Raw genomic sequence first — 25,589 nt, forward strand, 5'->3', positions numbered from 1 at the left:
CGGCGCTGCTGTGTCCATGGCATAGTGTTGCTGTGATCAAGACATTGAACACTGTGCACCATGCAGTCCCTGAGTCCCTGCTGACAGCAGGGCTGGCTGGCGCGCTGTGTGCAGCTAAAAGTCCTATAATAATGTAGCACTTGATGTATGTGGTCACTGGAGGAAGAAAAAGGGCCCTGAAAGGTCCTGTATAGTGATTTATTTCAGGCAACAAAAAAAACCCATTGAGGAGGAAGGAGAGACCACTGCACAATGCTAAATAATAGTTTTGATAGCTTTTGTTTTAGGCAAACGAACAGCAATTGCCTCAAAGAAATCTTACAGAATATTCGAGTACAATAAGGACTCAGGCAGAAGTTCAGACAGACATTGGAGTCAATGTGAGCCGGCTGGAGTGGCTTGTGAACAAACACTATTTTGGTTACATTGGTACTATAATCGGTTCAGGGTTAGGTTGTTTTCACATCACTTGGTTGTATTACATTAGGCATTAGGTTGTTTTTCGATGTGCACACAGTACAGTATAACTGTATTGGGGCATCTACACAGTGGCATGTATTGCTTCTGGCTCGGCAGTGTTGTGAGATTTGGTTGTCAGGAAGTCAATGATGGACTGTCTCAGTGGTCAAAACTCAAAAGCCTATACAGTACACGTCCAGACTTCCAGAATAGAGATTGAATTAGTTAGAATGTTGTAGAAAAGAATGATTTGTAATTTTGTGTGTTGTAAATTGGAGTATTGTGCACTGGGAATAGCCGATCACCACCATCATAAAATGTAGCATCCGTGATGCGTTTGTCTATTTTCCATGCATATAACCTACTTTAAGTAGAAATAGGGCTTTGCACTGCCAGTCTTTTATTTGTTTGTGTGTTAAATAGCTCTATATTCCAGTCTTTATAGTCATTGCTATAAAGTGTTTGTTCAGTTAACAGGGGTCTGTCCAGCTCCAGCAGAACATACTTTTTCAGGTCAGGATACCAGTTTCATCCAATCAGGAGAGAGAAGTCATAGAAGAGTGCAAGATAAACAAGTGAAATTGGAAGCAGGTGAGACAAATAAACGAGCAGACGCAGCTGGAACTGGAACACCGGCTGATAAATGGTCTTTGTGGCGTTCTCTCTCTCCTGATTGGGTGAAATTATTTCACCAGAAAAGCTATTTTCTGTTTAGAGACGAGGAGACCCCGGCCGTTACCGAACAAACACCTCAACAACGATTACTATCAGAATATAGAGCTTTCGCTTTTAAACCAGAATATCACTTTACTGTACAGCACCTTTAAATCCTTAAAATAAATGCTCTCTGTTCAATTATTATTATCAAGTATTTTTCGCCCACAACAAAACCTTCCTACAGGAGATTTTGATTGCCACTATGTTTGCCCTCACTATGCCAATATTTATGGATATCCTATTTAAGACATAACGCCACAATCACTTTCACCTAATAATCAATGAACAACAATTCATCCATACATGTTCAACACCCCACAATGTGAGAAACATTCCAAACAGAAACTAATTGGGACATTAAATCGCCAAAACAATGGAGCCAGTCACTTACTGTACGTTGTGTCAGTTTGCTCACCACCAGTTCCGGGTGCCTCACACACAGGCACACACACACTGTGCCCAGCCAGCCTCATCCTTCTCTCTCTGACCTCGTCTGTGACCTATGGGAGTCCCCCGCGTAGAGGTCCTTTGTTGTGGTGGTGTTTTTCTGGTGGTGTTTTTGTGGTCCGCCCCATGTGACACAAAAGTGCCATTCGTAGCATTAGACGCCTTTTTCCTGCGGTGCTGTCTCAGCCACACAGCATTACTGACTCCACTGTGAGGGTCCATGTCTCAGCCACGCAGCATTACTGACTCCACTGTGAGGGTCCATGTCTCAGCCACACAGCATTACTGACTCCACTGTGAGGGTCCATGTCTCAGCCACATACAGCATTACTGACTCCACTGTGAGGGTCCATGTCTCAGCCCCATACAGCATTACTGACTCCACTGTGAGGGTCCATGTCTCAGCCACATACAGCATTACTGACTCCACTGTGAGGGTCCATGTCTCAGCCCCATACAGCATTACTGACTCCACTGTGAGGGTCCATGTCTCAGCCACGCAGCATTACTGACTCCACTGTGAGGGTCCATGTCTCAGCCCCATACAGCATTACTGACTCCACTGTGAGGGTCCATGTCTCAGCCCCATACAGCATTACTGACTCCACTGTGAGGGTCCATGTCTCAGCCACATACAGCATTACTGACTCCACTGTGAGGGTCCATGTCTCAGCCACACAGCATTACTGACTCCACTGTGAGGGTCCATGTCTCAGCCACATACAGCATTACTGACTCCACTGTGAGGGTCCATGTCTCAGCCCCATACAGCAGTACTGACTCCACTGTGAGGGTCCATGTCTCAGCCACACAGCATTACTGACTCCACTGTGAGGGTCCATGTCTCAGCCACATACAGCATTACTGACTCCACTGTGAGGGTCCATGTCTCAGCCACACAGCATTACTGACTCCACTGTGAGGGTCCATGTCTCAGCCCCATACAGCATTACTGACTCCACGTCTCCACTGTGAGGGTCCATGTCTCAGCCCCATACAGCATTACTGACTCCACTGTGAGGGTCCATGTCTCAGCCCCATACAGCATTACTGACTCCACTGTGAGGGTCCATGTCTCAGCCCCATACAGCATTACTGACTCCACTGTGAGGGTCCATGTCTCAGCCACATACAGCATTACTGACTCCACTGTGAGGGTCCATGTCTCAGCCCCATACAGCATTACTGACTCCACTGTGAGGGTCCATGTCTCAGCCCCATACAGCATTACTAACTCCACTGTGAGGGTCCATGTCTCAGCCCCATACAGCAGTACTGACTCCACTGTGAGGGTCCATGCCTCAGCCCCATACAGCAGTACTGACTCAGTGTCCATGTCTCAGCCCCACATGGCAGCACTGTCTCCGCTGTAGTTAGCTTTACGAACAGCCGCCACTTGAGGTTATATCCCATGTCAGATTATAAAAAGACTAAACAAAACAGAAAACACTGTCTTTGTGTATACGAGTACGTATGGTGCATAAAATGTACAAAGCTGAAATAGTGCACACAGGGAAACCTCACTAGAGGTTACGGTTACCCCTTCATCATCAGTGCCAAACAAGATTCAAAGCACACCTGCCTCCAATTAGAAACACGATTAGGGTCAATCCCACAGTGCAGGTGCATACAGCTAACATGTCAAATTGTCTGCTAGAGCCATGTTTCTCAACGACTGGTCTGGGGCCTACCAGGAGTCCAAATGGACCCTTACAGGTCTGTAATTCAAATTGAACAAATTTAATTTTTTGTTTCCTCTGTGACACCAATCTACACTGTAAAATCATCTGTTTTAATTGAACTCTGAGTGTGTGCAAATTGCAATTGGTTCCATTTGTTCACTCTCAGCCACAGACCCGCAGAGGTCCATTTGGACACCCTGGTGTTCCCTGGAATCAGCATTGAGAAACTGAGGAAAATATGAAGAGATGAACATGTTTAGAGATCATAGAAGCATGAGAATCCAAAGCATGTGCGTTGAATTCTTAAACAGGCGCATGCACCCACTTTTGATTATGGACTTTACACTCGCTTAGATATTCAAATGCATGCTCTCTCACACAAGCATACATAAACACAGGCACGCACGTCGCACGGACACGCACGCACGCACGCACGCACGCACGCACGCACGCACGCACGCACGCACGCACACACACACACACACACACACACACACACACACACACACACACACACACATACACACACACACACACACACACACACACACACACAAACAAATGTACACAAGTGATGATCTGAGATGCGATGTGAAGTACACGTTCAATTCAATTTAATTCACAAGTTCACTAAAGGTCATTGCACCACCCCTTTTTCTCTCTCTGCCCCTCCCTCTCTCTGCATGTCCCCCTAGCATTTTGCTGTACTCATCCTCTCTTCTCTCTCTCTCTCTCTCTCTCTCTCTCTGTCTCTGTCTCTGTCTCTGTCTCTGTCTCTGTCTCTCTCTCTCTCTCTCTCTCCTTTGTCCTTGCAATGTCTTTCAAGTGAGGAGTCAGCGACTTTAACATCATGAATTTGATAAACACCTCTCTTTCTTTCTTTCTTTCTTGCTTTTGTCTCACCGTCATCCACTGTCCGGCCTTCGGTTCTTTCTTTCCATTCTCCTCGCTTCACAAACTCATCCATGAGGTCCTTTTGTCCTGTTTCCAACATGTTTTGTCAGCATGCCTCTGTGAAACACACACACACACACACACACACACACACACACACACACACACACACACACACACACACACACACACACACGCTGTCAAAGTGTTCTCGCCTGCTCCAACATCCCCATGCATTCCTTGTATTTCTGCAGAGGTGTACTGTACCTAAATAACATTTTGAGTTAATTTGAATTTACTGGAGTATTTACAAATGGGGGAAAGGAACTGGTTGGAATCCTTCCACGCGCTACATCCAACCGGGGAAACTCCCCCCCGGTCACGTGAAAAGAAGCGTCTTGGACTCCTCTTGCATAGAGGGAAGCATGAGCTCAGTCCGTTGCTCTCCCCAGGTTGGCAGAGGGAGTGTAGTTCACCTAATTACCCCATCAATTTCCCCGTTATGGCAATTGATTCCTCCCCACACACTTATCTGTGTTGTCACTGCTGCATCCTACTGGCTCACCTGCCAGGGATGTAGTCTTCATCCTACTCCTTCCGCCCAACACTCCCTATACTGACAGGTGCCACCCCCAGCATGTAGCAGTAGGCTACGTGCAGTGACAGGTGCCACCCCCAGCATGTAGCAGTAGGCTACATGCAGTGACAGGTGCCACCCCCAGCATGTAGCAGTAGGCTACATGCAGTGACAGGTGCCACCCCCAGCATGTAGCAGTAGGCTACATGCAGTGACAGGTGCCACCCCCAGCATGTAGCAGTAGGCTACATGCAGTGACAGGTGCCACCCCCAGCATGTAGCAGTAGGCTACATGCAGTGACAGGTGCCACCCCCAGCATGTAGCAGTAGGCTACATGCAGTGACAGGTGCCACCCCCAGCATGTAGCAGTAGGCTACGTGCAGTGACAGGTGCCACCCCCAGCATGTAGCAGTAGGCTATGTGCAGTGACAGGTGCCACCCACAGCATGTAGCAGTAGGCTACATGCAGTGACAGGTGCCACCCCCAGCATGTAGCAGTAGGCTACATGCAGTGACAGGTGCCACCCCCAGCATGTAGCAGTAGGCTACTGCTGTGACAGGTGCCACCCCCAGCATGTAGCAGTAGGCTATGTGCAGTGACAGGTGCCACCCCCAGCATGTAGCAGTAGGCTACATGCAGTGACAGGTGCCACCCCCAGCATGTAGCAGTAGGCTACATGCAGTGGCAGGTGCCACCCCCAGCATGTAGGAGTAGGCTACATGCAGTGACAGGTGCCACCCCCAGCATGTAGCAGTAGGCTATGTGCAGTGACAGGTGCCACCCCCAGCATGTAGCAGTAGGCTACATGCTGTGACAGGTGCCACCCCCAGCATGTAGCAGTAGGCTATGTGCAGTGACAGGTGCCACCCCCAGCATGTAGGAGTAGGCTATGTGCAGTGACAAATGTAACCCTCCCTGCCCGGCTTCCCTCTCCCTGAACACGCTCCAATTGCGTTCGTTTATAGACGCTCGACAAAGCCGGATTCAAACCATGCCCCCAGTAATCCCAACGTTGAAGCTGCCACTACCTACTGGCGAAAAGTGGAACTGCAGCACGTTCATGGAGGTGGACGGACGTACTGTGACGTCATCCCGGACCTCAAATTTGAGGTCCGGGCTTAAAGGACAACTTTAGTTTTTTTCAACCAAGGTTCATGTTTTAGGTTGTTATTAGAGAAACTAAAAGGTGAATGTTAATTTTCTTTCATTTTCTGCTTTCTTTCGTTTTTTAGCTGTTTTTGACCGGGGGGGCAGGGGCATTCGAGCATGGGGCTAAATATGTATTATTTTTACAGAATTGTATGGTGATTTATTATTTTATTATTTACTATAGTCCTACTAGACCCCAAGAAATTACATCTTGCCACAAAAGATCACAGGATCTATTGAATGTGACAAACTGACATATTGAGCCTATACAGTATACACACAGTATAAGCCTTCCCCCAGTAGGCTACCTTCACATTCAGTAGATCCTGTGATCTTCTGTGGCCAGATGTAATTTCCTGGGGTTTATTAGGACTATAGTAAATAATAAAAAAAAAAAATCACCATACAATTCTGTAAAGAAATACATATTTAGCCCCATGCTCGAATGCCCCCGCCCCCCTGTCAAAAACAGCTAAAATCCCTACAACGAAAGAAAGCAGAAAATGAAAGAAAATTAACATTCACCTTTTAGTTTCTCTAATAACAACCTAAAACATGAACCTTGGTTGAAAAAAACTAAAGTTGTCCTTTAACTTCCGCTAACTCGAGCCATTGAGTTATAATTGTACTTCCGGCAGTCTTCCGGGTGCTTCAAAATGCCACTGAGCAACTTCCATCGAAATGAATAGCGGGGGGTGGGGGGGGGAGCTAACTCTCTGGTTCGGTCTCTATCCTTTTATTACTCTATGAGCACAACTACAGGCACTTCAGTTAGCACTGAACGACCTAAGCCCTGTGAATTCACTTCAGTTAGCACTGAACGACCTAAGCCCTGTGAATTCCTTGTATTTCCCGAGACAGGAGACAATGATGCTAATATAGTCCTATATACTGTACACGCAGTCAAATCCTCTGTTAATTCATCCCTTTCTAACTCTGTCTGTGAGTGTCCAAATGTGACCAAATGGACCTGTAGAGGTAAAATACGCCAGAGGTTGTCTGACTGTATACAGTATATTATAGAAGAAGGCTGTGGAACAGTATAATAACATGCCATAATGCCACTTATGGATTTACACGCGCTAGGAAACATTTGATGACTAGCGTGTGTGTATTGTGTAGCAGCGAACGCGTAATTGCGTATACCTGCACTCTGCTCACCCACACATGAGATGGGAATTATACATTCACTGAGGACGCCAGTACATATATATTTCAAATTACACCAGCGCACGTGGGGGCACACGCACACCCACACGCACACACACACACTGCACACACACAATGCTATAGGCTTTCCTCTCACCTGTGACTCACACTAAAGCCCATGCAGCAAGAGGGCTTAGTGACTGGAATAAGCTTATACTCCCATCATCACCATGCATGGTACAATTAAATTGTGTGTGTGTGTGTGTGTGTGTGTGTGTGTGTGTGTGTGTGTGTGTGTGTGTGTGTGTGTGTGTGTGTGTGTGTGTGTGTGTGTGTGTGTGTGTGTGTGTGTGTGTGTGTGTGAGTACTGTACACGGATGTGGGTTTCTATGCAAATACATCAAACAATGTATATATTATGTATATTATGTCTTTTCCAAGCTTGCATACATTGTGCCCCTAATATTAGTCTGACTCTCATGTTGCCGTATATGAATGTGAGATATGCACACACACACACACACACACACACACACACACACACACACACACACACACACGCACACGCCTCCCCATCCGTTTAGCAGCACCTGCAGGCATCAGTGGTGTCAGTTCATTGTTCCTGTGTGTGCTTGTAGTGGAGTATGTTGTGAGGTGCTCCAGTGGATGATGTAATATCCACCAATACTTACGGTAGTTACACACCCCCACACCGAGGGGGGAGGGTCTGTCTGTCTCACTGCCTGCTTGCCTGCCTGTCTGCCTGCCCATATAGAAAGGAAGACTGTCTGTCTGTCTGCTTTGCCATAATGCCTCCATGATGTCATGTGAGGATGGGACGCACACTGCCCCCTACTGGGCTGTCGTCACCCTCACGTATGTCTTTGTGTGAAGCGGGAGTGTTTTCTCCACCAGACCGTCGAGCAGAATGCCAGGGATGTGGAGCCTTGTTACATGTGGCTGTTTTTTTCCTTGCATGGCAGTCAGTGCTTCTCATTTTCTAATTCCAAGGACTCCCATGACTGTACAAATATGGAACCAAATGGACCCTTACGGATTTGATTTGTACACTCACAGTTGCAGACCTGTAAGGGCTCCATTTGGAACCCCCTCAAGGAACCCTGAGGGTAGACACCCCTACTATCACCCCATCATCACCATGCATATACAATTAAACTGTGTGTGTGTGTGTGTGTGTGTGTGTGTGTGTGTGTGTGTGTGTGTGTGTGTGTGTGTGTGTGACCCCGAGGGGTCTGTTCCTGCCCTAGAGCTATGTGTTTGTCTGTGTCTCTCACTCTCTCTTTGTGTCTGTGCTGCTTGGTGGGTGTTTGTCTGTGCTGCTTGGTGTGTGTGTGTGTGTGTGTGTGTGTGTGTGTGTGTGTGTGTGTGTGTGTGTGTGTGTGTGTGTGTGTGTGTGTGTCTGTGCTGCTTGGTGTGTGTGTGTCTGTGCTGCTTGGTGTGTGTGTGTGTGTGTGTGTGTGTGTGTGTGTGTGTGTGTGTGTGTGTGTGTGTGTGTGTGTGTGTGTGTGTGTGTGTGTGTGTGTGTGTGTGTGTGTGCACAACATACATACACAGTAGGTGTATGAATCTTATTTTTTGTTCCCCGGCATGCTTACATGATTATTGGTGATCAGATCATCTTTGGTACCGTCTGTGAATACAGAGCTTTGTATTCATGTTCTGTATTGCAAACATCTAGAATGTTAGGTAAAAAAAATAAAAATAAGAGCCAGTTTCCTCCTTCCTCCACAGCGAGAACTTAAAAAGAAATATAGCTGAGATATAATTGGAAGTGGTCGGGCGTATTAAAAGTTGATGTTCAAATCATATATAGGGGCGCCTGAGGGAGAGCCCCAGTGAGGACTCGAAACGTCGTTCTAGTAAAATAAAAACCGTTTCGGAAGCAATTTATTTAATGCGTATTCTGAGCTCTGTTGTTTTCATCAACTCTTTGCTTAACTTGGCACCCGGACAAAGGATGTGCATTATTTTTGTCCCCTGCTACTGCTGACATAAATGGTGTAGAACTTCCGCAGGCTGTACCTCATCTGTTGGATTCGCTCTCCAGGGACCGTGCGTACAGTATATATATCTTGTCGCTGTCGGACGGAAAAGCAATTGTATGTCCAAAACTGTTATACTTTCCAGGAATTAAATGGATGAAAGAACCTGCACTCCAATGTAGTGATTAAGGCCACTTTTAGACGGAAACAGGCTCCAGAGAAAACGGAAAAGTCACATCACAGACGCTGTGATGACTGAAAACGTTGTAATGTGCATGCCAGGTGGCTATGTGGCGGTGACAGACTGCAAGACCATAGCATAGACCAGGCATGCATGTACAAGAACCACTTACGTTCTACTTCCTATCACAAGGCTTTTTGTTTACATCATCTTCATTCAGCATCGCTAGTGGCTACATTTGCATTCGTAGGATGAGCGGGCCAGGGAGTGCTTGCCCATTCTAGGAACTCAAAATATCACCCACGGATCTGCATCAATGTAATAATAAACATATGCGTCGTGAGCCCACGTGAACCATGATGTCACAAGTTTCACGGGCTCACCGTTTTCGCCGTTTACATAGATGGGAGGAGACAGCGTTTTCAAAGATTTCCACTTTTGTTTCGTTTTCACCCCACGCAAACGATACTTTATTTTGCCGTTTTCTATGGATACCGTTCTCGTGTAAAGGGGGCCTTAGTCACAAGCTCTTGTTAACGCAGTCCCTGTATGCCGATGACGTAGATCTCCGTCATGTGATCTTTTCAGTGGTTTATGATAGATCGCGTTCTTCGCCAACGTATGAATGGTTCTAGGTTGCCAAGCAACGGAAAAAAACAGCAGTGAACCGCCTGCCATCCGCCTCCACATTATCAGATTTCGAAAAACGCATTTATCTTTCCCAGAATGTGTTTTTGGCCAAAACAAGGGCCCATAACAAAAGAACCGATGATTGCGTTTACAAAATGTATTTTACGGATGAAATAAATGACGATCGTCTGTCACAACTCACAACATGAAAAATCACTGAAGAACACTGGCGGTTTTGGAGTTCTCTCTTATGGGTCATCATGGCATTACACATGCCAAGTCTATCGGCTGAACAGTTCTTGAGATACGCAAAGGACACACAGACAAATACTGTCGACATCCCTTCAATTTATAGATAGACTAACAGGGATTTGAATTTATAGTTCGATTGTTAAAACATTTTTCCAAATGTGCGTAAATAGCTTACCTATAAACTCTGTGAGCTTATAGATTGGCCATTTCTGCTATATCTTTGCTCGGAACAGTCATACGTACGTACATAAAAAACATAAAAACATGCAATATAGAGATACAAGGTTTTGCCCGACAGTGACAATATGAAATATATAAAGTGTACAGCATTGTGTTCTAAAATAAATGCTTTAGCTCATCTGCTGTAGTTGTTCTCCAGAGAGTGTGTACGAGACATCTGATAAATAACCACACAAACTCCAGCTTTATACTTAGATCTTCACATCCAAGTATAAAGGATAAAGATCAAGATTATCCAAAATGTCTTTGAGTTTCTGCAGATGCCAATGTTTGTACTAAATCACAAAAAGGGGTTTAATTCAAGTAATTACTTTAAAATCCCATTTTCTTTTTAATGCACGAATCCTTCTCTGTGGTGTCGTTATATGCAGCAGTTCAAAATCGTAACGACATAACGGCTTACTTCCTCAACAGTTAATGGAGATTATCAACTTCAAATGACAGCACTTTTATTTTTTAATCTGCTTCATTCACAATTCGGCTGTGTCTGTGTCATTACTGATGGAAGACAGGGGGGCATGTACCTGAAACAACATGTACCTAAAACTATTTCTAACAGACAGTTTGTACAAGTTCCAGTGACATACTTTAACTCAGTTTACACAATGCTGTACCCACACCAGCTGTTCATACTTTCCCCATGCAGTTTCTTTCTTAAATTGTTTTATTATGTTTTGACGCTTGCCTTTGGCAAAGTAACTGTATGTTTGACCTTGAACTTTATGTATGCACCTACTACAGTGAATTCACTGCTCTGGGTCTTGGTGGCGCTAAAAAATACAAAATAAATGTTGCGTAATCTAGCAACGATTCCCAATGGACCACATGGAAATACTGCATGTGGGTGCCAATAAATTAAATTGCCAATACATTTTTTTTGTAAATATATTTTCTCCTCCCTCCTTGCCCAAAATAGTATTAAATGTGCGTCTGTGGCCAAATACATTATCATTTTGGGGGTTCTTGGTTATAAAATATTTGAGAACCACCACTGTCCTCATGTATAAACTGACCTCAGGTGTATGTGTATGCGCACGTGCATGTGCGTGCGTTTGTGCGTTTGTGCCCGCCCTCAGCCTGGCCCAGGTACCGTGTGCTGCGTGTGGTGGACACCGGTCAGTACAACCTGGAGATCAACAACGCTGAGCTGTCGGACGACTCTGTGTATGAGTGTCAGGCCACTGAGGCTGCCCTGCGCTCCAGGAGAGCCAAACTCAACGTACTCAGTAAGTATGTGTTGGTTCGGTACCGATTGTTTACCGACTGTACACCTAGTCTCGCGCAGCCAGACAACTATTCCACAATCTCTGAGTGCCATATAGTGTCTTGAACTACACCTCCCCAAATCCAATTCGATGGAAGCTGTCATTTCCTCTCATGAAAATGTATTTTTTTATTTCCAATTCTGCTAAGCAGCAAGCTACATGCTTACATTGCTTAGATGATTTTCATTTATATTAGGATAAATGTGTGTGACTGTAAAGACGAAGCGGAAGTGCGGAGGAGGCTTCGCTTCCACTTTCTCCCTTCATCAAAAGAAGGAACACATGTGTTTGTGTGTTTGTGACTTCTGGAAGTCATAGTCGTTAAGTCGTTTTTTACTTTACTTTTTTTTATAAATGTGGTGCATCTGTCTGTCTTCGGGAAAGGGCCAGTTTGGTGGGTGTCTCTTTCATGTGTTAGAAAAGGTCAAATTAAAGTTTTAATTTAATTTAAGAGGGTTTTTTGTACACTACAATTTCTGTACTCTGTGTGCCTGCACCGTCTGGGTACAGACGAATTGAGAAATGAGAACCACTGGTTTAAACAATAATACAAATACAAAAATAAGCCTAATTAAGCAACTACACCCCAAGAATTCCACTACCTACCCTCAATATTTACAAGCAACTTTACAGAAGGACAAGCCTCACTTATAATAAGCAGACCTGGCAACACACACACACACACACAGCTCAGTATGTGGTTTGCGGGGCAGACAGAGTGGTTCCCTATAGCATAGATCCTTGTCTCAGCCTCTCTCTCTCTCTCTCTCTCATGGAGGCAGCACCACCTCCGCTGACAGCCTTCATATCAAAGACAAAGCCGCAGACAGCCTGAAACGCAGTCAGTCTATTCCTGGGTTTAGACGCAACACGATATATCTGAGTTTATTGATTTTTCTCTTCCTTTTGTTGTTTGTTGTAGCGGTTAACTTGTTTCTTTCCTCTTTGTTTGCCTGGAGATGAGATGATTCCAGGAGGAGGCCCCGCCGGGGAGCGCTCCGTCTCCTCGCTGCACACATTAGCACTTTGATTCTTATCTGTAGCCGTTTGCTCCCTCGTCCTATTTAAAAGCACCAACAAAAAATCTACAGTAATTAAACTGAACTCGGAATTTATGCAAACTTTTAAAAGGAATGTTTGATTTATTTGCGAGTCTGTTCATGAAATGATGATGTTTACAGTATGAGACGTTGCATGCGTGAGTGTGTGCGTATTTCTGTGGATAGGGTTGTGTGATTCCTACTGTAATTAATTATCATAATGTCAGGCTGATGCGGACGATTGAACCGCAAGCGTGAATATGTCAGACGTCAGTTGACCCGTGTGTGTGTGTGTGTGTGTGTGTGTGTGTGTGTGTGTGTGTGTGTGTGTGTGTGTGTGTGTGTGTGTGTGTGTGTGTGTGTGTGTGTGTGTGTGTGCAGTCCCTCCTGAGGACCCGGTGGTAGAGGGAGCTCCAGAGCTGCTGCTGATGGCGGGCGTACCTTACAACCTGACCTGCGTGACGCGCGGAGCCAAGCCGGCCGCACACATCCAGTGGACCAGAGACGGAGTACTGCTGGAGGGCGCTCAGCAGAGCACGGTGAGTCACCACCACACACACACACACACACGCACGCACGCACACACGCACGTCGCACGCACTTCACTTTGCAATTTCAATTTCGGTCAACGATGTAAACAAAACACTCCATGTTCACAAAACATAGCAGTGCTAAAAAAGGACGACAACAATAATAATACATTACACACACACACACACACACACACACACACACACACACACACACACACACACACATCCATACTTGTTACTATACTCGTGACTCAGTGTCAATTGTCCCCACAACTATAGCAATTAGTGTGCCACTTCTAGGTGAGAAACTGAAGTCTCTCACCTATAGAAGTCTTTGGAATCATATATACTGCAGCAAGGTTAATGTAGAGGTGTGCAAGCTTCTACTTTGCACATACAGTACTGTACTGTAACTGTACCTGGTGTGTCCTCACCACATTTACACATACTGTTGGGAACAGCGGCTGCCATTAGCACGGTGCCGGGGGGGGGGGGCTTCGTAAGGGTCCATTTGGTTCCAATTATACACAGACCTGGTACAGACCTGTTATGGTCATTCAGGGCTATCTCTTTATGTCTTTCTGGTAATATTTCATTGTTGTATTGTTGTATTTCATTGTTATATTTTTACTAAAATGTCCACCACAGACCCCTGTTCATGAGGTGTTTGTTTATCCTCTAGACCATGATGGCCGCTTTGACCTTAGAGACAAATAAAAACATCATGTTGACCAAAAATGTGAGTTACTGCACTTGCTGTATCCACAGAGAGTGCCTTGATGAGATGGCAGTGCCAGTGTGCAATGCATTTCTACAGTAAAGACAGTGGCAGTGCCAGTGTGCAATGCATTTCTACAGTAAAGACAGTGGCAGTGCCAGTGTGCAATGCATTTCTACAGTAAAGACAGTGGCAGTGCCAGTGTGCAATGCATTTCTACAGTAAAGACAGTGGCAGTGCCAGTGTGCCATGCATTTCTACAGTAAAGACAGTGGCAGTGCCAGTGTGCCATGCATTTCTACAGTAAAGACAGTGGCAGTGCCAGTGTGCAATGCATTTCTACAGTAAAGACAGTGGCAGTGCCAGTGTGCCATGCATTTCTACAGTAAAGACAGTGGCAGTGCCAGTGTGCCATGCATTTCTACAGTAAAGACAGTGGCAGTGCCAGTGTGCCATGCATTTCTAGTTTTCTATGATTAAGATATACAGTATGCACCCTCTTCATAGCACCCGAGCATTGCGCGTTAGCAATCCCGACGTTTTTGGCGCAGGGGTGCTTCGAGCTCAAGTTCAGCTTTTTGTTGAATTTTTACCACAACCATGAGAAGCCTGTGTTTGCTTTGTTGCAGCTAAGCTTTTTAGTGCTAATAACACAGATCAGGATGTTCATCATTCCAGCACAGCAATATCAGATCGTTTGGAGCGCAGTAGTGGGTCTTAATTGACACTGCGTGTGAGCACTATGGACATGGTATCGTCTTTGTCAGGTGGAAACCTCATATGTCCAAAACATTCAGGACTCAAATAAAAAAATGGCAAAAAATAGCAGATCTACTAATTGTACAAACGGGTTGAGCTTTCAGATCTGCTACTCTTGATGTTTTGAGTGACGCTGTAGTATGATCAAGTAGGGCATTCATTTAAAAAAAACGTGGAGATACTGTAAGAGGTTTCTGCCCGACAGCGACGACATCCACAGCGCGCCTGTGCTCATAAAATGCTTTCTATGGACACGGCCCCTTAGGCTGGTGCAGGGAATAAAGGCTCATTAGAATAATTTCACATATCACATAGCAGCTCATCTGTCCTAGGGCTGGGCGATAATGATGTCAATTCAATATCACGATTATTTCACACTTTTGCCTCGATTACAATGAATGAATAATGAAAATAGCACTCCTACATACGCTCACAATGTGTTGCATTGCGACGCATTGTCTCTATTCGGTTTCTGTATCTGTATCTATATCGATTTAGTTGATTATAAAAACAATTTGAATTGTTCTTCGTCGATTTGATGATATTTAAGACACTGATTCTCAATTAAGTATAGCAGAATTTGAGAGATAGACATTGTGAGGTCAATTGTCCTGGTCCTCATGAGCAAGATTAAGTTGGTTATAGTAATATTAATAATAATTTTCTGTTGCCCATCTAGCCTGCCAAGAGTAGTACTATGACCATACAGTACATGCAGTACACATACTGTAACATGTACATACAGTATACAGGTAGGTATACACAATGCCACTGGGCCAACAATATGAGACAGACATGAAACTTTGCCTTCTCAACACCTGCAGACACAGGTATATACGTATTATATATTCATAGAAACATGCACCCTGTTCCTCCCAGGCTCCTTCTTACACACACACACACACACACACACACACACACACACACACACACACACACACACAGTACAGTACATATGCCTGCAAGCAAAGACATATCACACTCACATACTGTATGCACATACTGTATGCACACTCACGCTTACACATGCACCCTCAATCACCCGTGAGCATCTACACACCCACACACACACACACACCCACACACTCTCCAACACAGATGTTTTCCCTTGCAGCTTGTTGCCACACACGCGCACACTCTCACACATTCTCACACACTCTCTCACACACACACACACACACACACACACACACACACACACACACACACACACACACACACACACACACACGCACACAAACACACACGCATGCACACAAACACACTCATACATATTACATGGTGCTTAAAAGCCCTATACTTGTTTTATTATTTCTAAAGCTCACAATATCTCACAGTGTGCGTTCTGTGATCTTGCACTAATTGTGCTATTTTACAAATTGTTACACATTCTTAGAAAAAGTTCTCCCAAATAGGATCCTACAAATTCACCACCTTAAATGAGAATTCCACAGAAATGGAATTTGAGGTAGCTAAAATAGAATATTATTGATATGTTCTTAAACAAGATAGGGTCCGATGACTGCATTGAATCATGCAGCTCTCAGACTTCATGTGGCTGGTACATGACTGCAAATGGTTTCAGCCCGATCCTACTGCCATTGTAAAAGATGAGATTTAAAGATGAGCATTTAAAGAATGTATAAAAAACAACCGAAAGAATAAGGTCGCGAATACAAGCGGCCGAAATGAGTTTTCTTCGACGGGTGGCTGGCATCTCCCTTAGAGATAGGGTGAGAAGTTCAGCCACACGAGAGAGACTCGGAGTAGAACCGCTGCTCCTTCGCCTGGAAAGGATCCAGCTGAGGTGGTTTGGGCATCTGGTTAGGATGCCTCTCGGGCGCATCCCTAGGGAGGTCCTCGACGCACGTCCGACTGGGAGGAGACCCCGGGGCAGACCAAAGCGCAGTTGTAGGAAACACATCGACTCACTGGCCTTTGAACGTCTCGGAATCCCCCAGGAGGAAGTCACTAGTGTTGCTCTGGAGAGGGAAGTCTGGAGCACTCTGGTGGAGCTGTTACCCCCGCGACCCGACTACGGATAAGCGGTTGAAGATGGATGGATGGATATAAAACTAAAGTGAAAAAAGTGTGTGGGTACATCTTTGACATACAGTACTGGCAGTGTGCACAATAGAGTGGCGGGGTGACAGTAGCTCCAGGGTAGAGTGGCCGGTAGAACAGCTGGAAGGTGAACCTTGAGGTTCCCATTTCCATCCAGGGCTCCCCCAGAGTTTGTGTCGAAGTGTCCATGAGCAAGACTCTGAACCCCGAATTGCTCCCGATGGTGCCTTACATGGTTTTCTCCGCCCATCGGTTTATGAATGAACGTGCATGTGAATGGGTGAACGTAATGCACAATCTATGTAAAGCGCCTTGGATAAAGGCGCTATATAAATGCACCATTTACCATTTTGTGCATAATTGTATAGTTCCCTTTTTCAGAAGGTGGCATAAACATTTCCTGTTCAATTTACCATAGCATTGTTTCATTTGATTGGTTCAGCACGTGTTAAACATTTCTGCTGTGCCAATCAAATTAAGCTATGATAAGCTGACCTGGACCAGAACATGTTTATGCCCCCCTCTAGAAAAGGGAACTAGCGATGCACGGAGCCTACTGTATATTAATTTGGCACTGACCGGTCCAGCAGTCTGCGTCGATAAATAGCCCCCGGAAAATACAAACACACAGATCGACCATCTTCTAGAACACGATCCCCCCTGTACAGAGCAACGCCGTAAAAACCACAAAATGTTTTTTATAAGAGTTGTTTTTCATCAGTTTGGACTCGAGGGGTTATGAGCTGTCAAGATCCGAGGAAAGGCAGGTCTGTTGTTCAATGTTGAATAGCCTGAAACGGTTGAAAGACAGTTTAATGGTGTTGCACTTTTCTGTATCAAGATTACAAATGCAATCCTTCCATCTCTCCCTCCCTCTCCTATGACAGGAAGTACTTCCAGACAGGAAGCGGGTGACAACCAGGAGTTTCCTGCCCATCACGCCAGAGGACACGGACACCAGCCGCAACTTCAGCTGTGTGGCCACGAACGCCGCTGTGCCCACAGGCAAACGAGCCACAGTCACACTCAATGTTCACCGTAGGTTCACCCTGCGTGTGTGTGTGCGTGTGTGTTAGGGTTAGAATTAGAGTTAGGGTTGAGATTCGGAGGAACCGGATCCAACATTGAGGAATTGGGATCTGTTCCAAACCTTTTTGGAAGCGTTTCCGTAGAGCTGGTATTTGGACTTCACGTCTGCTATTCAATTACAAATCTAGTGGTTCTCAAACTCTTTAATATCAAGGACCATCATTACTCTGAGAGTGTATACAAATGGAACTAAATGGACCCTGAAGAATATATTCCATAATTATACTCATTTCTTGTGTGATTGACAATGCTCTTGTGTCCTTCTGCCTTTTGCAACTTGCATAGCCCACAGACAGTAGACCTATTTTTGGGTGATTAGCATCTGGGTGTCGGCCGTCCCAGGGTGAGATATCCTGGAGCTGCCGGTGGCTAGGCTATTTGTGTGACAAAGGGGTTTTGAGACAGACAGGTGGATCAAAAGACTTGCCACTAATAATATGCAAACCAAAGTCTGACACCCTACACCCATGTCAACTGTTTAAATAGGTTAACCAGGATACAATGAGTGGTCAGTCAGTCCGGGCGCAAGCCACATGGGGAGACGTCTGCCACTTTGCTGGCTGACGTGAGCCTGTCTATGCTGTAAGCTGTATACTTCGTTGAGAAATAAACATCTTGGAACTTCCATCTCGTCTGTCTGCCGTGTTCAATACTCCTCTGTGTGGTATGAAAATATACCTCAAAGTGGTGCCGATCCCGTTCGCTTTTTTGGTGCTTTTTGCGCCAGGCGAGAGAACCAGCAGGGACATTTTTTTCAGTCTGATAGTATTTCGGTGGAGGGGAGTTTTTGTGAACGGCGACGAAGACGTTCCAGCGGACCCGACCGTGATCTCGTCTGCGCAGCGGGGATGATGACGAAGACCACCGCGAGGAGTGTTGCGCAACGGGGACCGATACCAGCCGCCGGACGGTGCGGGCTGCGGAGCGGTCGATGGAGCGGCAACAGCCACAACGGGGGCCTTGATCATCACGTCGGCGCGGGGACGGCAATCACGGGCGGCGAGCTGTGAGATGCAGCACGGTGCAGCAGTGGCCGACTGGCTGACCTACAAGCCGAGGGCCTTCACGGGAAGGAGTCTGTGATGACGATGATGTTTGCTTTTCTTTTCGTCCCATCTCTGTTGTTAACAGAGTTGGGAGGGGGGAGAGAAGAGATGATGACGAGGACAGCGAAAACAGCATTGAACTTTTTCTCACCTTGCTTGGGCGGTGCAGCTGAGCAAACTTTCGAGGTAACCAGAAAGAGCGGCATATACAGAAGAAATTTCCTTTGTCCAATTCGGAGGGGAGACGAACTTTCCTTCACTCTGATTGCAAATTGTACGTCGCGTTTGTTTTCAACATGAAATAATATAGGCCTCATGTTGGTATGTGTTTGTCGTATGATTAGATAAGTTGAGTCATATAGCCTAATTATGAGTCAATGAGGTATTTTCCTATAGATATGAAGAGATATGTGTTATTATGGTTAAACTCTGGCGCATCAATGGATTCTTTCGAGTATCACCAGGTGATCTGTCAGGGTAACGTCCGAGGAAGTGACTTAACTGATATTGTATTGACATTGGGTAGCAGAGTTTAGTAGTAAAACATGTAGTTATTGCATATCAAAAAAGTGCTCTTGTAACAATAGGAGCGGAAAGCGGCATGTCTTGTTTAAATGTCAGTTAACTGTACTAATCATTTTTCCATTTTTCATATATGTATGGATGTCTGTTTGAAAACCATTTTTGGGAAGTTCTGTACTGTAATGCTGTTATTTTTGGTTTCTTGAATGTATTGTCCAGCTTAGGGTCAAGGGGGGTCTAAGATAATTATGGTTCCATATTTTTAGGTGACCATCTGTGATGGTCAAGGGGGGATATGAAGAATATATTCCATAATTATACTCATTTCTTGTGTGATTGACAATGCTCTTGTGTCCTTCTGCCTTTTGCAACTTGCATAGCCCACAGACAGTAGACCTATTTTTGGGTGATTAGCATCTGGGTGTCGGCCGTCCCAGGGTGAGATATCCTGGAGCTGCCGGTGGCTAGGCTATTTGTGTGACAAAGGGGTTTTGAGACAGACAGGTGGATCAAAAGACTTGCCACTAATAATATGCAAACCAAAGTCTGACACCCTACACCCATGTCAACTGTTTAAATAGGTTAACCAGGATACAATGAGTGGTCAGTCAGTCCGGGCGCAAGCCACATGGGGAGACGTCTGCCACTTTGCTGGCTGACGTGAGCCTGTCTATGCTGTAAGCTGTATACTTCGTTGAGAAATAAACATCTTGGAACTTCCATCTCGTCTGTCTGCCGTGTTCAATACTCCTCTGTGTGGTATGAAAATATACCTCAACCCTTTGCAGGTCCATTTAGTTCCGTCTGTAATACTCTCAGAGTTACAGACCATTGTCCATTTGAAACCCCCGGCCTATAGTAATCGTTAAAGGGAACCAAAGGGAATCAGACCGTTAAGGGGGAATCGGAATCGTTAAAATCCTAATGGATCCCAACCCTATGTGTGTGCATACGTGTGTATGTGCGTGCATGTGTGCGTAATAATATCTGTCAGATAATTCCGGTACTTCGGCTGCATTTGACGGCCGCATCCTTTGTCCTTCTGTCCCGTGCTGAGCAGACCCTCCTACAGTCACGCTGTCTATTGAACCTCGCTCCGTCCTGGAGGGCGAGAGGGTCACCTTCACCTGCGCGGCCACTGCCAACCCCCCCATCATGGGCTTCAGGTCTGTAGACGTCTGCTCTGCTGCATTATGGGGACTGAGATGAGATCGATGGATGGAGCATGTGTTCATTTATTCATTTTTAACTTGGGAGAGCAAATAACCAACTGGACCCTTTGCTTACAGAGTTACGTTTGTAAGCTATCAGAGTTAAAGATGGAGCGCTATGATTTTTGTACTTTGGGCAAAGCTTAAGTTCAGGTGGGTGGTGCTAAGGTGAAAAGCAGGTATTCTTACACTGCCACTTGCTGGTTCAAGATAATGATTTATGGAGGGTTGCTGACTGTGCTGTGTGTGTTGGGCAGGTGGGCTAAAGGCGGCGTGCTGCTGGAGGGGGCCAGGGAGAGTGTGTTTGTCACCACAGCGGACCACTCCTTCTTCACAGAGCCCGTGTCCTGCCAGGTGTTCAATGCCGTGGGCAACACCAACGTCAGCATCCTGGTGGACGTGCACTGTGAGTAGCAGCCTCGTGCACCACCACTGACCCCACACACAACGGTTTGAACTGGTGGAGCGTATTGCTTAACAATGCAATTTGTTTATATTATTATAATTATAATTAAATTATAATTCGTCGCCAGGCGTACAATCCAGCCAGTAGATTTCGAGATATGTCGTTTGGGCTCACCGACATTGCTATCCATAGACCCCCACAGCCACTGGTGAAATGGCTTTTTAGGTTTTTTCTAGCTGGCCAACTCATTTGCTAAATGAATACGCTGGTGGTCAACCAATCACAGATGTAACCAGTAGCAACCAACCCACTCAGACTATGGGAAACACTCTGAAATCACCAGCGCAGCCGTTTTCATTATGACTGCGGGTATGCTCTAAAAGTGTGGGAAAAAAATATTTTTACTTTCACCACGTCTTCAATGGGACAAAAACTGAATCCCATTAAATGTGAATGATGTGCTTTAGGAGACATGCTCTGAAAGACGTCGTTTTTCAAAATTCATGTACAGCACCTCAATGTGTCGATATCTCGCCAGTTTGTTTTGTGAATCAACGTAGGCACGCCACTGCCTGGCTTAGTTTGTTATCATGCAGTATTCATGCATTAAGCAGTCTAAATGTGCATCGCTGTTGTCTAGGGGCTGTAGGATCATGTTGGAGAGGTGCCAGGCTTTGATTCCAACATCTGAATGATTCATACAGCGTATATATATATATATATATATATATATATATATATACACACACATACTCTAATTCACTATTATTTTGTTATAATATTATTCAGCCTGTCCCAGGGCCGTCAGTGTGTCAATCTAGTGTTTTAAACTAACACATCTGGCCGTACAACAGAATAATTAATGATAATGACAAATGCAGTTTGGGAAAATAGATCTGAATGAGTTGATGGATTTGATAATTAGAATAAAATAATGAAAAAAATGCTCCTCATGTCCTTATAATGCACGCACACACGCACGCTCTTAAATTAATCTCTCTTTCACTCTCTCTTTCTCTCGCTCGCTGTCTCTCTCTCTCTCTCTCTCAGTTGGTCCTATCCTGGTGGTTGAGCCCAGGCCTGTGACAGTGGACGTGGACTCTGATGTCAATCTGAACTGCAAGTGGTCGGGTAACCCTCCCCTCACTCTCACCTGGACCAAGAAGGGCTCCAACATGGTGAGAACCCTCCCCCCAAACACCTGATGGGACAGTATGTTGACCAGCTCCTCACCACATGACCGTGAGCATGTGTAGAAATGGATTAGAAGAGGTTAACTTGAACCCTAGTGGACCAAGTTCAGAGCCCCCTCAGATCCAGTTATTGTTTAATGCCCTCATCAGCACAGAAAGTGGACTGTAATGTATTGTTTACTGGGAGAACACAGGTATCTAAACCCTAATAAACGCCACAGACAGAGAATCTGGGTCCCACACACTCCATGAATATTTCCTCACATCTAAAGCAGACAAGTGAGACTTCGTCTCCGTGTCCTAAATCTTTAATTCATGCCAACGAGTTGCGGGGGGAAAACTAATGGAGCCTGCTGAAAAAAGTGAACATGTTTTAGCAATTAAATATGTATCTCTTAACATGGTTTATCCTCTCCTCTCCCGTCGTATCCCCTCTGTGTGTGTGAGCAGGTGCTCAGCAACAACAACCAGCTTTATCTGAAGTCTGTGAGCCAGTCGGACGCAGGACAATACGTCTGCAAGGCCATCGTCCCCCGGATCGGCGTGGGAGAGACCGAGGTCACGCTCACTGTCAACGGTATGGTCCGGTACTTTCCCCTTTTTCCCCAACTCAAAAGAACACACATCCACATATTCTATATAAATTAGATACATACAAAAATCTGTGTTCTTTTTTGAGTGGTGCAACCACTCCTACAACCAGCAATGTCTGTGTGGTTGGTTAACCTATGTGACGTTAATGAGCACCAGAATGAGTACCAGTAGGGGGCACTGTTGTGCCATGCAGAAACAAAGAGAGGGAGACAGTTGCACTGTTGCCTGCTAATGAGAGAGAGAGGGGGGGGGGAGGGGAGTTGCAACACTCGGTTCACACGGGTGTGATTTTTTTATTGATTTAGCACCCTTATCCACAGACATCTTTTTCATGAGTGGGTGGCTGCTTTGGATATCATGTCCATAGCACTCGCATGTGCGATGTGCTTCACTGGACATCAACACACAAACACAAACTCCTCCCTTTGTGCCATGTTTTCTTTGACTGAACACTTGAGATCAAACATCGCTGGAGAAAATACTGAAGCTGAATCAATTCTGTGTTAAATATCTTCATACAGTACAGTATGTGTCGACTTTTTTCCATCATCTTTCTTTTTTCCTCATGCTTTCGTATGAGGCACCCGGTGAGGGTTTTTTCCAGTGGTGCTACTGTCCAGCACATATGGTTGCTGAATCAAGATGGACTATTTAAAGATAGATTTGAATGTGTAATAAATGTGGGCGGTTCAGTGTGATAATTGCCAGAACGCTTACTTTTCAAGAAATTCATTCATTCAAGATTTATTTATTCTCGAAAATACACTGAGTAATTAAACTAATTTGCAATGTATCGCAATACATCAGGGGATTGGGGGCAAAAAGGCATACATGTCTATTTACTGTAAATAGAAATCAAGACAAATAATTTAAAACAACCTAAAAACATCCGTTTGGTCACCACGGTTCTAAAACGACTCAAGGTGGTTAATCTCAATGTAGTCTGCAGGTCATTCCAAGCTCCAATGGATCCAATATAATCATTGTTTAGTTACACAAGCTCTTATTAATAGCTTTCATCAGGTAAATAATGTATAAAACCTACAGACAGACTTTTGTTTTGAAAAATATCAAAAAGCTTTGGCACAAAACTGTCAAAAGAGTATAGCCTAATAGGCCCTGTTTTTCCATGAATGAACGCCCTATAATCATTATATAGGGCATTCATTAATGGAAAAACATCAAAAGATGCAAAGTATCTCCACATACAGTAGGTAGGTACCACCTGGCATGTTTAAAGTATCTCCACATACAGTCAATAGGTATAGGTACCACCTGGCATGTTTAAAGTATCTCCACATACAGTAGGTATAGGTACAACCTGGCATGTTTAAAGTATCTCCACATACAGTAGGTATAGGTACCACCTGGCATGTTTAAAGTATCTCCACATACAGTAGGTATAGGTACCACCTGGCATGTTTAAAGTATCTCCACATACAGTATAGGTATAGGTACCACCTGGCATGTTTAAAGTATCTCCACATACAGTAGGTATAGGTACCACCTGGCATGTTTAAAGTATCTCCACATACAGTAGGTATAGGTACCACCTGGCATGTTTAAAGTATCTCCACATACAGTAGGTATAGGTACCACCTGGCATGTTTAAAGTATCTCCACATACAGTAGGTAGGTACCACCTGGCATGTTTAAAGTATCTCCACATACAGTAGGTATAGGTACCACCTGGCATGTTTAAAGTATCTCCACATACAGTAGGTATAGGTACCACCTGGCATGTTTAAAGTATCTCCACATACAGTAGGTATAGGTACCACCTGGCATGTTTGCTCAGTGCAGCTCCACTATTGTCAAATACCGGACGACCTTCAGCACCACCTCCGCTATTAACGAGCTATTCATTACTTATTCAAATTGGCAATATGTTGAGAATTATTATTTATAAGCATTATATCATTTCGTCAGGCATTATTAATGATAATGGATGACATAAAGAGCAGACACAGTCAGTGCTTTAAGCACTTCCACATAATGAGGCTGGGGGATATATCCCGTCCCACTGCTGTTTTCTTCTTCCGTCATCCATTTTGCAGCGTCCAGGGACAACATGATGGTGGGCTGATTGGGTATTGATGGCATGGGACTTTAACTGTGAAGGATTAAGTAACAATAACACTTTCTTGGAAGATGAAAAATGTACACGCAACCCTTTCTGTGCTCTCCGTTTGTTTTGTTCCTCCTCTATTCCTCCCCTGTCCCCCACCACCACCACCACCACGTAAACCTTTACTCTGAGAATTAAAGTAACAACCCCTCTATAATTAATTGACGGGGGTACCCCAGGGCTCTATAACAAGCCTGCTAGTAATTTCCTCTACGTCAAAATCTCTTTGCTGAAACTAGCCGATCTGCAAGCTCACAACAACCTCGCTGTTGAGGGTGGCGCAATATGAATATTAACATCCTGCCATATTTACCGGTAACCATGCACGCCGTCCTCTGTCTAATCTTGTGATTCAAAGGATTGACTGCAATTGACTATAGCTCCAAGAGAGATCTTAATCTGAATAAGTACTTCCGGGCCTTCGATCCGGACAGCTATCCTTGTAGTCCATCTGGACTCTGTCCATATAGAGAGGATGCGCATGCATTTAACGTGAATGGCAAATCGAGTGGCAAAGTGAGTTTAACGTCGTTTAATGCATTCAGATGTTCTGTTTGGATATAGAAAAGTAGTTTGCCACTCAGTAGGCGTTCCCGCATAACTTCCAGGTATGATGATGGTGTCATGTGCATATTAACC

General features: G+C 44.9%; 1 protein-coding gene across 2 annotated transcripts in view; it reads left to right on the forward strand.

Annotated features, from left to right (window-relative positions):
* LOC310871087 (kin of IRRE-like protein 1) overlaps window positions 1–25,589 on the forward strand; it is a 115,130-nt gene that overhangs the window by 64,982 nt on the left and 24,559 nt on the right. For both annotated transcript variants that reach the window (XM_083782565.1, XM_083782566.1), the window contains exons 3-9: window positions 11,459–11,608; window positions 13,069–13,226; window positions 17,649–17,799; window positions 20,479–20,584; window positions 20,887–21,035; window positions 22,086–22,213; window positions 22,679–22,805. In XM_083782565.1, coding sequence (XP_083638691.1) covers window positions 11,459–11,608; window positions 13,069–13,226; window positions 17,649–17,799; window positions 20,479–20,584; window positions 20,887–21,035; window positions 22,086–22,213; window positions 22,679–22,805 — 969 coding nt within the window. The remainder of the gene's footprint in view (window positions 1–11,458; window positions 11,609–13,068; window positions 13,227–17,648; window positions 17,800–20,478; window positions 20,585–20,886; window positions 21,036–22,085; window positions 22,214–22,678; window positions 22,806–25,589) is intronic.

Source organism: Protomyctophum parallelum (genome assembly GCF_964188405.1).
Source record: "Protomyctophum parallelum genome assembly, chromosome: 14".
In the NCBI taxonomy this organism is placed as follows: Eukaryota; Metazoa; Chordata; class Actinopteri; order Myctophiformes; family Myctophidae; genus Protomyctophum; species Protomyctophum parallelum.